This window comes from Pyricularia pennisetigena, chromosome 1, assembly GCF_004337985.1.
Source record: "Pyricularia pennisetigena strain Br36 chromosome 1, whole genome shotgun sequence".
NCBI classification, from domain to species: domain Eukaryota; kingdom Fungi; phylum Ascomycota; class Sordariomycetes; order Magnaporthales; family Pyriculariaceae; genus Pyricularia; species Pyricularia pennisetigena.
In genome coordinates this window covers 3,591,286-3,604,458 of record NC_043740.1, presented here as the reverse complement: position 1 = coordinate 3,604,458, position 13,173 = coordinate 3,591,286, and the positions used below count along the sequence as shown (strand labels likewise).

General features: G+C 49.6%; 4 protein-coding genes across 4 annotated transcripts; 3 read left to right on the top strand and 1 right to left on the bottom strand.

Annotated features, from left to right (window-relative positions):
• Positions 1-402: 402 nt before the first annotated feature.
• PpBr36_07620 (uncharacterized protein) lies at positions 403-4,337 on the top strand (the record flags this gene model as incomplete). The annotated part of the gene is made up of 6 exons (XM_029894755.1): positions 403-1,273; positions 1,345-1,773; positions 1,833-3,575; positions 3,672-3,929; positions 4,009-4,064; positions 4,128-4,337. 6 exons carry the CDS (start codon positions 403-405, stop codon positions 4,335-4,337), a joined length of 3,567 nt encoding a protein of 1,188 aa, XP_029747866.1.
• A 477-nt stretch (positions 4,338-4,814) lies between these two features.
• On the bottom strand, positions 4,815-5,435 carry PpBr36_07619 (uncharacterized protein; the record flags this gene model as incomplete). Its single annotated transcript, XM_029894754.1, has 3 exons — positions 4,815-5,064; positions 5,139-5,251; positions 5,337-5,435. 3 exons carry the CDS (start codon positions 5,433-5,435, stop codon positions 4,815-4,817), a joined length of 462 nt encoding a protein of 153 aa, XP_029748509.1.
• A 903-nt stretch (positions 5,436-6,338) lies between these two features.
• On the top strand, positions 6,339-7,486 carry PpBr36_07618 (uncharacterized protein; the record flags this gene model as incomplete). The annotated part of the gene is made up of 3 exons (XM_029894753.1): positions 6,339-6,361; positions 6,414-7,404; positions 7,463-7,486. 3 exons carry the CDS (start codon positions 6,339-6,341, stop codon positions 7,484-7,486), a joined length of 1,038 nt encoding a protein of 345 aa, XP_029748508.1.
• A 2,628-nt stretch (positions 7,487-10,114) lies between these two features.
• PpBr36_07617 (uncharacterized protein) lies at positions 10,115-12,226 on the top strand (the record flags this gene model as incomplete). Its single annotated transcript, XM_029894752.1, has 5 exons — positions 10,115-10,272; positions 10,455-10,510; positions 10,956-11,008; positions 11,084-11,545; positions 11,675-12,226. The coding sequence occupies 5 exons, from the start codon at positions 10,115-10,117 to the stop codon at positions 12,224-12,226; spliced, it is 1,281 nt and encodes a 426-aa protein (XP_029748511.1).
• Between the last annotated feature and the right edge of the window lie 947 nt (positions 12,227-13,173).

Sequence of the window (13,173 nt, the reverse complement as noted above, 5' to 3'; positions counted from 1 at the left end):
CGAGCTTCCCCGCCACAAGGCACCTGCCGACCCCTGTACAACAAGCAGCTTTCTTATCGATAAAGCTGAAGGCCTGTACCCCACGGGTTTAGCAGGCTGTAGAGTTACTCCCAGCAGCTTTCTACAGGCATCATCACCCATGATTTCGTCTGATTATCTACCTCCCAAATGGCTCGGCCGCTCGCGTTGCTTAAATCCTGGACCGCTTCACCGTGAATCTATCAAAAACAGCAGCCTGGATGAGATCTGCTATCGGCTCTCAGTTTTGATGAGAAAAATTACATACAGATTAACGCCGCACTTCTGCAGCGCATTTCGCTACCCACGGTGGAATATGTTGCACTAAATTCTGATTTATTCCAAGCGCCAAGTTGAACGGACAAGCGACTCCCCATTTCCAACATGGACGATTTACTTACACCAGTGAGCCAAGTGTATACTTCAAACAAAGATAAACAACCATTTTTACAAGAAGTCACTTCAGGCTCTCAGCCCATCAGGGAGAAGTCTAATGCTATAGGGTCTAGCTTGTCGAGCTACGAGGATGCCTTGGAAGCCCTCAAGGCAGAGCCGGACTATGATGACCTTTCTTCTGTCCTCAAATTTCTCCTCAACGGACATGCCACCAAAACACAAGGCGCACCGCACAATGTCCATCAGCCAAACGCGCTGAACTCGCAGATAATACAGACGCTAGTCACCAACATCGTACCAAATTACTGGCAGGTATTGAAAGACGAGGCAGCTAAGGAAAATCAAGATGCTGCCCAGCCACAAAGCAAGCAGTCTCCTCTATTGCAGAGACTACTGGGCTGTCTTCTCAACTTGACTGGGCTCAACGCCATATTGACTCACTTGAGAGGACTTATTGGCGAGCTAGGAACAAGCACTGTCGATACTCAGAGGTCGATGATGGGCTTGAATATATCCACGCTTCTCGATCTGCTTTGTTCACTTCTGAATGGACATACCACCTTGCACCGAATTTGGACCAACATCTCCCAAAGTCTTGGCAGTGAATCCATGCTTCGACCATTGACTCAGGAGTTTGTCAATGTAATTGGTGGCGGCAGGATTGTCTCATTGGCAGCAGAAGCAGAAAAGTCTGCCCAAAAAATCTCTGGTGAAATTAATGTATGGGTTGCCAGTAATAAAGACTACAGTATATGGCTGGTACGAAACATCATTGCTTGGGCTCGGAAAGACTCTCTCGAATCTCCCGGAAATCCGGTCTCTCAGCTACTCACAAAAGCTCTCCAGCTAGGTCATACCGGTATGATAGCCTTGAACCCACAGTCTAGAGTGATTTGGAGACGACCACAAAAGCTGATCTTACCCCTACAGACCTCTTGGTGGACTGTATTGTAGAAGAACTGCTTTTGAGTTCAATCGAGAAGGATGCCGAATTATTTGAGAAAATATTCGATAACCTGCCTCGGTATGATCAAAAGCGCATCCTGATGGGTATCTTGAAGTATGCTACAGATGTTTTCAGCAGCCTAGAGAGCCCAAAGGATGAAAAATCTCTGGTATATGCAGTTGCGGGACTTCTTCGAGCAATTGTTAACGTGGATGAAAAGAGAAGGGGCGTTATAGTGGGATGGCTGACATCAGTTTCCGGTGGTGCTGCCGGCGAGCATGTGGGTATCCGGCGTGCTGCTATTGCCGTTTTAGCAGAACACCGGGAAGATATTACCGCTGTACTGGAGAAGAGCATGGCTCTGTTCGGCGACAATCTGTACATCAAGCATGCGCCGCTGCTGCAGCAAGAAGGTAAGCTTCTCGGCCCTTTAAGCTCATTCCAGGCACATAACTAAATTTCTCTCCTACAGCGCATGCGCAGATACTACTACTCAGTGCTGGGTATGTTCATCGTTTGAACCCTAACAAGCTTGCTATACTCGTTAAATCTGGCGTGTACCTCAATGCTGTGTCGAACAGGCTGAGTGCTCCTCAGACAAGGGCTCGCGTTCTGGGGATGATCGTGGGCGAGGCACTTTCGACCCTAACACAGGGTATTGGGAAGGCTCTCAGCTTCGACATGGATATATTGAAGACTGAAGAGGCAAAATGGTATAAAAGCTTGGTCGAAGTGACCGACACGGCTGGCTCTTTGGAACCGCTGCGCCAACGTGTCAAAGCTGCACTCCCAGAATCCAAGGTCAGGACCCAGACACAGAGGTTGGCCAAACCAGTGGAGCCTCCGAAGAAAACAACACCAAAGCATACTCCTCGGGCTAGCGGCTTTGTAATTGAGGAGGTCAGCGAAAGCGAAGAAGATGACGATGATCTTGTTCCATACGCCAAGCCCGACTCCGATCGAGAAGACTCCGAGGATGATGCAGAGCTGGTCCGCAGGGACAAGCCAAGAGCTCCTGTTTACATCAGGGATCTGATCACATATCTCAGAGATACGGAGAATTACGATAAACAAGAGCTCGCTTTGACTACAGCCCCTGTATTGATTCGACGCAAAGCCAACTACGGCACTGAAGTCAAAGATCATGCGGAGGAGCTGGCAGGGCTGCTGGTGGGAATACAAGACAAGTTCAACATGGACGGCTTTGAGTCTTTGAGGATCCAAGGAATGGTTTCCATTATAATAGCGCAGCCGCAGAAAATGGGTCCCTGGTTTGCGAAGACATTCTTCGACGGCGACTACAGCCTTTCGCAGCGCGCATCTGTCTTGACCGTGCTGGGACTTGCGGCAAGGGAGATAGCAGGTTTTGAGCAGTCCGAATACGCAGACTCTGCATCTTTCCCATCCAAGAAACTCCCCGAAAAGGTAGAGCAGTTCTACCTGGGGCAAACCGGGCAAAATCGGGTTGCCGGGGGTTCAAATCTAAAATCGCTGCCCCCAAGTGCCATAGACAGCATTGTACAAACTATAACGGCGGACTTCCTGGCCCCATTGGTGGCGAACGCGGCAGACAAACAAACAGGGCCTGATTTGCTAAAGCTTTCGTCCTTCGCCTCCCGGTTACAGCAGAGGCAAGGTCCTGGCAACTCAGCTTCGAAGAGTCAGAAGAAGGCAGGCGTTCGTGTAATAGCAAACACCACAGCCCAGCTGGTATCCACATCATTCTTCTTTCCCCTGACTGCACGCTTCCAGGCCGCGTTGAGCTCGTCGACGTCGCGAGCTAGGGCCATAGTGCTTCAGCCCGAGCTCCTCGCCCACCTGCTCCGCACCCTGGGCATTCTGATGCATGCCGCCGGCCCATCGACTTTGTCCCTGCCCGATATGACGGCCGAGCTGTGGGGTCTACTACTAGGCAGTGGGGTGAGGGCTCGATGCGCGGGAGACCTGGGTGTGACGCGCGCGGCACTGTTTGCGCTGCTGGCGCTGCTCGAGGTCAACGGGAACGAGGAGCTGCGCATGCGCGAAATCTGCCGAGAGCTGGCGCGCGAGGTGGTTGAGACGCAGGAGTGGGTGGCGCAGGTATTTGAGAACACGCACGGTGGTGATGGAGAAGGCGGCGAGGAGAACGAGGTCAAAATGTTGGCTGCCGGAGTGCTCATTCGGCTCAGGGATGCCATGGAGAGGTTCCGGGCCTTCTTGATTGGAGACATGATTGGTTGATAATCGAAATTGTGTCCTAACAGCTGCACTCAGCAAAGCGAGTACTTTTCTTTCTTTAACTCCCCAAGTTGACAATCCTAAACGTGCAAAGCTGAAGTCAAGTCCCTGGCTCAGGGGTTTACCAACGCTCTGTCCCTCCTAACCTACCCTGCACTTCGACCACCGGAGAACATGGGAGCCAGTGGGCCCATGACGGAAGAGGGACCCATAAAAAAGTTGAACAGGAGGTCGGCGCAATGGGACAATTGCGACGTGATGATTTCAAATCAACGGAACATCACCTACGCACATTCTTTCACACAGTCAACCGTGACAATGGGACAGCAAGCTTCGGCACCAACAAAGATGCGTGAGTGTGGACTCTGGAAATGCAAGTGAACAAAAAACTTCTCCAACCCTACAACTAACACAGACATGCACGCGTGCAGCCGCAACAACCGCGCCGGCGCAAGCCTCCAACGCAGCCGACGCCAACAAGCCTAAGGTGCGTTTTTTTTTTTTTTTTTTTTCTATAGCGAATTGCGAAGTACCATGCGTCTGAGCGAAGGAGCAGTCTCGAGAAGCGGAAGGGATCATCTGGCCTAACAAGTTTCTTTTCTACAACCTCCCGCATCAGCCCTGCTGTGTTTGCAAAGATGAAAAGGCAGCACGCGACGAGTGCATGCTCTTCTCCAACGCCAAGGATCCAGCCGAGGATTGCAAGACAAAGATAGAACAGTACAAGAGCTGCATGGCGGGCTTTGGATTCAAGGTCTGAATGGCCATTGTGTGCGCCTCGGATTCTGTCGGATGAGCGAGGGGCATGAGACTGTACTATACGAACGAGGGGCCACTAGACCCAACCAGTGTACCAACAAACTACCTGCATCGAACGACTAGTTAAGGCATAATAGACACGGCGTTTTGGCTTGGAACTCACAAACTCACTCCAATGGAGAGGCTAGCAACGCTTCCATGCACTTTGATGGTCCGCCAAATGGTCAAACAGTTGAGTTGATGTCAAAGCTAAGTGGTAGACATATGTACCGGCGTTATTCTGTGTGCACTGCAACAATCTTCTACATCCTGACCAAATCCAGCTCAAGTCGCCGATAATCTCATCTGCCAACCCAATACTCAGGGGCTGCTAGGGAGAACAGAGGTTTATAGATCATCACGTCAAATCGCAGTCTGTCACCAGGCCGTTTGCAACATTCTCGGTAGAGGGACAGCTTGAGCATGAAGTTCCTTGAGCTCACGACACATCGGTCGCCTTACTTCTGTTGCACCTGGACTCTTCACGGGCGTCCGAGTGCGTGATGCCGATGGCTGCCAACTCCGCAGCTGTCTTTTCCACAACGTTGTAACCGGCTTCGAAGTAACGCCGAAGGCTGTTCAATTCTCGCTCCAGACCCGTCAACTTTGTGGCGATTGTTGACTGTGTCGTTTGTCTTTGATTCAACAGCTCCACTAGCCTGCTTAGGTCTTTTTCTCGTATATGGTTGCTTGCGAGAAAGAAGAAAAAGTGATTAGCTGAGTGCATGGGTCTTGTGGCAGTCACGATATCGGGATCACATACACCTTGACGCTCAGGACAGCGAGGCGGCCTTTGGCTCTCTTCTTGACGCCTTCTACTTTGGTCAAGTAGTCGGCTCGGATCTTCTCGACTCGCTCATCAAGGCGTGTCTGGATCTGCAAGTGGAGTCAGATGTCAGAATGGTCTGGTAAATTTGTCAGGTAATATTCCGGCAAGTATTCTGGGCTTGATATCGCCAACTTCAATTGCTTTAGGATCCGGCGCCACCATGGGCAAGTCTTCGGGCTCGTCGTCGGACGGCGGAGCTCGGTTTCTGGTGGATTGTTTCCTTGGCGGCATGTCAACCCAAACGAAAGGCAACGGAAAGCTGGCTGTTGCGTCACTGAATAGGTTCGGGCTTGGCTGTCAGGTTGCTGGCATGGTGCTTGTGGTAGTGCCGTACAACTGCAGGTTGTTACAATGATTTGAGCCAGAATTGTGTCGGTTTCTTATACAACGGCACGTTTTTGATAACGGCTCTCGGGGTCTCTGTCTCTGTCCACGGCTGGAAATTTCTAGCTGCTGAAAACCTGCACCTTCCCATTTTGATTTTGCTGGACCTTTGTCGACCATGTGGCATGCTTAATCGGGCAGGGGCTCTCAGAAACTGTATCTTTCTCATTATGGTGCGCCATTCGGAATTTTGTCAAATTTGGGCAAGGCTACAGTATCGACTAGGCTCTTGCATCCGACGAGAGCATGTCTGGAAGCCGAAAAATGGTTTTTTTTTTTTTTTTTTTTTTTTTTGTTATTGACATAAATTCATATGTGTCGAGAAAAGATGCAATATCGGCACACATCAGATGCATATATTGCGACTATGTACACCGTCAGCAAAATCCCGTTGTCCAACTTTGAGCAAGTCCAAAAGCATTGGGCCTAATGTATTTATGCACCCCAGCTATTTACCTACTTGCCTACTACCTACGTACATTAGTCAGTGACGTGATTAAATATATATTGGAGCATAGATTCATGTTGTAAGGCGTCTGGAGCGTCCAGCAAATTATGTCGAGGAGCCAGGGTTAGGGTTTCTAAGCCCCCTTGGACCCAATTCATCAGATAAGATAAGACGATGTCCAGGGTTTGCCCCGCCAAAATTTTCTTAGGTCGGAGTTTCCTTCAACGACGTGATCCGCGCGTTGGTTCCATCCCCAGATACTAAGATCCAGCTGCCAGACCGTCGTTGTTCGGCATTCCACAATGGGTCTCGCCGCCCCAAAGAAGTGAGTGGCCCAGTTGCCATCTTGCGCCTCCAAAGCTGACATTAACCAACAGCAAGCGCAAACTGGGCAATGACCCTAACAACACGAAATGGAGCCGTAACACCGAAAACTTTGGGCACCGCATGCTTCGGTCCCAGGGCTGGGAGCCCGGCCAGTACCTAGGACCACAAGATGCCTCCCATGCCGTCTACCATACGGCAGCGAGTGCGTCGCACATCAAGGTTGCACTCAAGGAGGATAACCTCGGGCTGGGCGCCAAGATGAACCGCGGTGACGAGTGCACCGGCCTGAACGCCTTTAAGGAGATGCTGGCAAGGCTGAATGGCAAGTCGGAGGCTGCGATTGAGAAGGACAAGAAGGCCAGGGAGGCCCACGCCATGAACGTTTATGTGGAGCGCAAATTTGGGACGATGCGCTTCGTAAGTGGCGGCTTCCTCGTCGGCGACGTTATTCGAGAGAAGAATGAGGCTGAGGTGGAGAGCACAGATGCGACACCAGAGCCTGCAGAGACGTCGTTGAAGAAGGAGAAGAAACGCAAGGCTGGGCGAGACGATGACGATGAAGCACAATCTAAAGAGGAGCGTAGGAGGGCCAAGAAGCAGAAGAAGTCCATGAAGGAGACTGTTTCTGGCGGTGACGACGTTACATCGGAAGAGGACTCGGCAAAATACAAAAGTAAAAAGGACCACAAGAGCAAAAAGGAGAAGAAGCGAAGGAAAGAAGAGCCGGCTTCTGACGAACAGGAACCCGAGGACGAGGAGAGCCGTGAGAAGCGGAGGAAAAGGGAAAAGAAAGAACGCAAAGAGAGGAGAAGGGAGAAACGGGAAAAGAAATTGAAAAAGAAGCAGCAGCGTGAAGAAGACAGTTCCTCTTCGGAGGCCAACTCGGACGAGGAGACCACTACGGTCGATACCGGTGCGTCTACGCCAGTCGCCAGTGGTACTTCAACCCCTGTCTCGCAAGTCTCGGTTCGTCACCTCGCAAGGAGACGCTTCATTGCTCAAAAGCGGATGGCTCTGAAGGATCAACAAGCATTGAATCAGGTAAGGCACAAATCCTTCGAAAGTGAATCCCGGGGCAATGACGCTAACTTGTCTGAAGATATTTATGATAAAATCATCCTGAAGATCACTAGCCAGCGACGTATTCTTTTTTCTCATAAAAACAAACATCCTTACGTTACGAACCTTGATCCGCAAATATTTGTGTGTGTGTGTGTGTGTGTGTGTGTTTTTTTTTTTTTTTTTTTTTTTTTAAAAAAAAAAAAAAAAAAAAAAAAAAAAAAAGAAATTATCGCGTAGTCACACGCCGTTATCCAGCCCCGAATATCCAATTCCCTGTCTAGTCTCGTTCGATTGAGTTGGTACCGAAGAAAAATTGATTCTCATATCTAGCAATGGCAAAATCATACGGTAATGTGGCTTGCGACTATAGGAGGCCATCCGTTTTACTGGACGGTCAGTAGTTTCGTTTAATAGGTACCTAGAGTTAGGTAACGCTGGTACTGTGTTCTCGCGTCCATCAGATACTGCTAAGACATTGCCTACACCGCTACTTACCCTAGTAGGCAGGTGCGCCTCGCAGCTACGCACCGCTCACCAGATTTGAGTTTGGCACAAGTGAAAACGAGCAACCACTCGCCCACATTTCAGGAAATACCTCGACCTGTGACCTACTGAGTCGTCTTCACTGCTATACTATTTTTCAAGATATATCTGCTGGGCTCAAGTCTTGGCCTCGAAAAGCTTGTGAGCGATATCAGAGCTCTCGGTCGCTCCCTTGAGGTTTCCAATTATGGATGCAAGATCCCGGGCGCACGTAGTGCTACCGGATTCACTCTACGAAGTTAGATATGGAATCAATGCCCAGGCACCTGTGCAAGAGGGGGCCGAAGGATTGCACTATGTAGATGCGAATGACTCTGTGAGCATTTGGCCAACGCCCAACCAGAGAAAGAAACACATTTCCCCCACGGCGTGATTATTGAGTTTGTGGACTTTTCTGATCGCGGGGTTGAGCAAGCATAGAGCGACCGGCAACATGATGGTGTTAGGGTTCAAGTGGAAGAACCCGAGGAGGTAGCATTACCGCACAGAGAGAGATTTCGCTTCGTTCACGGCAGGACGAGAAGTAGGAGCCGGGGCAGGGACCAAAGCCGAGATCGCCACGACGGTCGATCTCGTAATCGGCGGGGCACGCAAAGATATTACGATCGCTCTCGTTCAAGGTCTGTGCCAATACCGTCAGGCCATGTCTTCAGTGGTTCATCAAGCGAGAATCTGGATCAGGATTACAGCGAATTGTTCTCCAGCTCAGCATTCGACACTGCTCCCTGGAACTCTCTGATTCCATTCAGCTTGAGCACCGAGGATACAGAATGTCGTACAGAGAAGCTGCAAACCAACGAGGCTTTGCCAGGAGTGATAAACAGCCCTGCGGTTGGGATATACGATTCCAAGTACACTGCGAATGACTTGCTCCGCGGACCTCATCATGTTAAGCTTACCACGTTTCAGGATCCAAAGAAGCAGAGGCGGCCTTTGTTCCGTTGGCTGTGAGTTCAAACATGACCATGATAATCCTAATTCGAGAGCAGGAGATTCTGACACGCTTGAAAAGGCATCTTCAGCAAGATGTTTTGAATTTTGAGGACCTTCAGGTTGGTGTGGTTGCTCTCTGGTCGCCACCTTTGTGCATCCGGCCTCTGTTTCGCATTCCGTCTGCAAGAGCTTACTTGCTGCACTAGAAACATGTTAGCCAAGTTCCACTGAGGCATTCTGAAGACCGGTCCAAACTCGTCACTCTGCTAGACGAGGTGAAACAAAGCTTTGGCAGTGGCACCAAACTTGCCGTGAATGGCAAACATGTCTCGTTCATGGAGCCGGGCTATGGCAACATATCTCTGGCTCACCAAGACAGCTTCGGAGATCCGTCACCAAAAGATCGTATTGCGACATGGCTATGTATGCCTTATATATCGTACACAAAGTATTCAGGCCTCGGTGCGGCTGGGGATCCTACCTTGTATCCCAACCAAACCTTGATGCAGGCTCACCACAGTCAGATTGGTCGGGACCGTGACATGCAACAGGCTATCTGTCAGACGGAATATGCAAAGCCAGGCTTCTGCCTTCATATTCGCCAACTGTGGTGTATTGTTGTGGGAAATTGTGAGTTTAATGGCCTTATTTTCCAGGGCCAAGCAACTATTGCCTCCGATTAACTAAGAATTATGTTCGAATCCCCAGCATGCCTCATAACCTGTGGAGAAATGAGCTCGAAAGAACTCCAAGGAAAAGCTATTGAGCTTGTTAGTGAACCACTCAGAGAACCATCCAAGCCTTTACCTTCTATCCTCGTATCTTATGCAGAGTCCACATGGTCTTTGCCTCTTGAAAACTGCCAGAGCTGGCCTGTGAGTTGTGCCCGATATCTTTGGGGGATAATCCAAGTATTTGCTAATCTGGATGCATCAAGTCGTTCCTGGCCCACTTCCGGAGCTTCTGGCCTAGAACTTTACAGTTCTTTTACCGGCATCAAGAAGTGTGTCATATAAACTGGTCGGCCTTCTTCGACTTGACAGCCTGCTCCGGGGTCACTGTTACCCTTCGCATGAAAACGAGGTACGCTTGCATGATATTATTTCCTTGGCTGGTAATATTATATTAATTGTCAAGTTCGAAGTATAGCAGTCTTCCTCAACCTCCACCCCGTGGTGTCTTGGGATCGCAAGGCCGCGAAGCCTCACCGCAGATGACTGGCATCACACCGGACCTTATGGATCAAGGTCCAGATCCAGACTTTCATGTCTTCATGGTCCTTGGATTAGCAGGCCTCAAGGGCAACGGTATTGAACAAACCGTCCAGAACCAACTTCAGGCGATTGATACTCACCTCTCCCAGCGAACTAGGTTTGTAGACATGAGATTATATGAAGCCTGCGAAAATGACACACATCAGTCACTGCTAAGCTTGCTCAAATCACGCGCCATACCGGAAAGCACTAACAGCCCGCACTTTGCTGAGCTTCATGCCGAATGCATTGACATTTTCAATGCAGCAGAGATCATTCAGCGTTTTTATTTACCTCTAGGAAGCCAAGCGCCCACCGTTGGAAAGTTTTGGGGAGCTATTCATCGGATGCTGAGGGTAAGCTTCCAGCTGCTGATGCTATATGTGTCAAGAGATCGCCCGCCATGCCGTATGTGGTGCTCACCTAGTAGAGTGTAGTGCTACAGTGACAAGTCACTGTGCAGACCGACGCTTCGTCAAGAGTTTAGGTCTCTCACGCAGCCCATCCAAGCTTTTGTGAAGATGATCTCAAGCTCTCGGACAGACAAAGCCGGAATCGACAGCGTCTTTATACCGAGGCAACTCCCTCAGTCGTGGGTACATATTCTTATGAGTCTTGTTCACCTTTCAAGCAATTCGAAAAGGGGAGAATCTCACTTGTTCGCTGCGAGCGACCTGATAAGTCAAGGAATCAGGGAGGCCGTTGATCGACTTCCAAAACCAGACAGCTTGCTTGGAAAAGCCGTTGTACTGCCAGTGGATCTTGCTGCTATATTCAACTTAACCCTATTGAGCAATACAGGGCACAGCCAGCTCGAAATCAGGAAAGTCTACTACGAGTGTATACAAAAGCTGGTATGCTGTTTCTGTAACTTGGGCTTACAGCCTTCCGGCTAACTTGCGCTAAACGAACTTGTTTGATCAACATAGTATTCAGATATCACCACCAAGCCATCGGACCGTCGTCTGCTGCAAACAACCAATCTTTTGCAAAACGAACTTGCGGTCGTCCATGATGTCGTCGAAACACAAGCCCGAGTGATCCGAGGTCTTGCTTTCACATCTCGGTCCGCGGATTCCTGGGGGACTCGGACAAGAGTTTCAGGCCGTGACGGTGACTACGTAAAGCTGACGCATGCCCCTGTTCGAGATCAGAGACAGCAGTCGAGGAGAACAGAGTATACCCATAGATATCAGCAGATTCTCGACGAACCACAAGACGCCTGGGTTGAGCGATTAACGGTTCAGGGCAACCCAGATCGTCCCAGTCACACCACCAAGTGGCAATATGGACTGAAAACGTGGTTCATTAGGGATATCGAACGAATATCATCGCGCGATTCTCAACAATACACACACTTGGTGGGATATGTCCGTGACTTGGGAGAAACCGTAGGTTTGCCTTGAAGAAACTAAATCTCACTCCTCTAAACTATCAGGATTGGCCAAGTTGACAGCCCCTGTTTTCCCAAAAATGATATGTATCTGACCGTCATGAAATTGGTGGACCTTCTTCCTTAGATCGAGGCCGAGGTCAACGTCACCAAAGACCACCAAGAGCTAGCAATCTATGCCTTCACTATCGTCACTATCGTCTTCCTCCCGCTCTCTTCTGTAGCATCTATTTTTGGAATGAACACGGCAGACATCCGTGAGATGGAAGTGGGTCAGTGGCTATATTGGGCTGTCGCACTTCCTGTTACAGCTTCGGTGATCCTGCTTGGTCTCTGGTGGATGGGAAAACTCGATAGCATCAACAAGCTATCTGGGAGGTGGTCAAGCGTGATGACAGTCAAGACCGGCACGGAGGGCTCTGAGGCTTCACACAACGACTTTCTCCCATCGTCCAGGCAGTACAGGATCTCGTCGCCGCCGCCAGAATTAGATGATTTCATAGTCGCAAAGCCAGGGCAGATAAGCCGTGCAACATACAGGGCCTCGGGAGCTACCGGTGTGGAGGCTGAGCATCACCGATACCGGCAGTCCACTGGGAATTTCAGCAGACAGAGAAGTGGATCTGTCCTGCAACGGGCAGCAGAGTCGAGTCGGACGATGCCTCTTTGGATTCCCTGAGTTGGCGGGACGCTTATGCCGGGATTCTCACTGTATACTCAAGCGCTGTTGGGGGGTTTATGTTGTGTCGTATATTATGTTGAGCAATGGTGACTTCAGAACATGATGTTCTCCCTTTTACAATTATTTATCCTTGCATGGAAAGATTGGACTGAAACTGGTAAGATTAGAGAATACAGTACAGACAAACGCGAGCTGATTTGGATTTACTGGCTGTCAGGTAGTCAAAAGTACGTCGTGGCCACTGTCACACTCAACTAACTGACCGATAGTAATTTGTGTCATTGGGTAGCAAATGGATATCTTTTGAAGATGTAGAATTTCCGGTTTACACAACGGGGTGACGTCTAGGTGATGATCCCCTGCATACTTGCTGTTCATATAGTGCGGTTCATACTTCACCAAGGGGATATAGTCGCGAGTCAGAATTGCACCCTACTTGGAATGATCTACAGTCCAAAGGCGGGAGCGACTAACTTACATATTACAAGCGCAAAAAAAAAAAAAAAAAAAAAAAAAAAAAAAAAAGAAAAAAAAAAGAAAAGGGTCCTGAACAAAGATATCGGCTGGCAGAAAGCATGATCCCATCCATGTCTTGCATCCCCGCTTGCCTCCCCCCTCCTCTTTTCCTTGGATGCTTTGCTTTCTTTGGACACGGGGAAGCAAACTGCGGCCGCCGGGGCTTGTCTTCCGTCCAGTAGTAAAGACCAATGCGACAACTGTACGGAGAGGTACAGGTCATGCAGGAGATTTAGGAAGGGAAGGAAAAGAATTAAAAGTCGGCCAGGGTCTAGAACTTGCAAGGACCATTACGAGAGTAAGTGTCTGTTTATGTTGGTGGTGCCTGCAGCTCAGAGGCAGTCCGAGAAAACTCCGCCGTTTATGTGCATGATTTATGGGGGAAAAAGGCAGCTTGTTCACGTCTAGAACTAGGTCTAGTGCCAGCC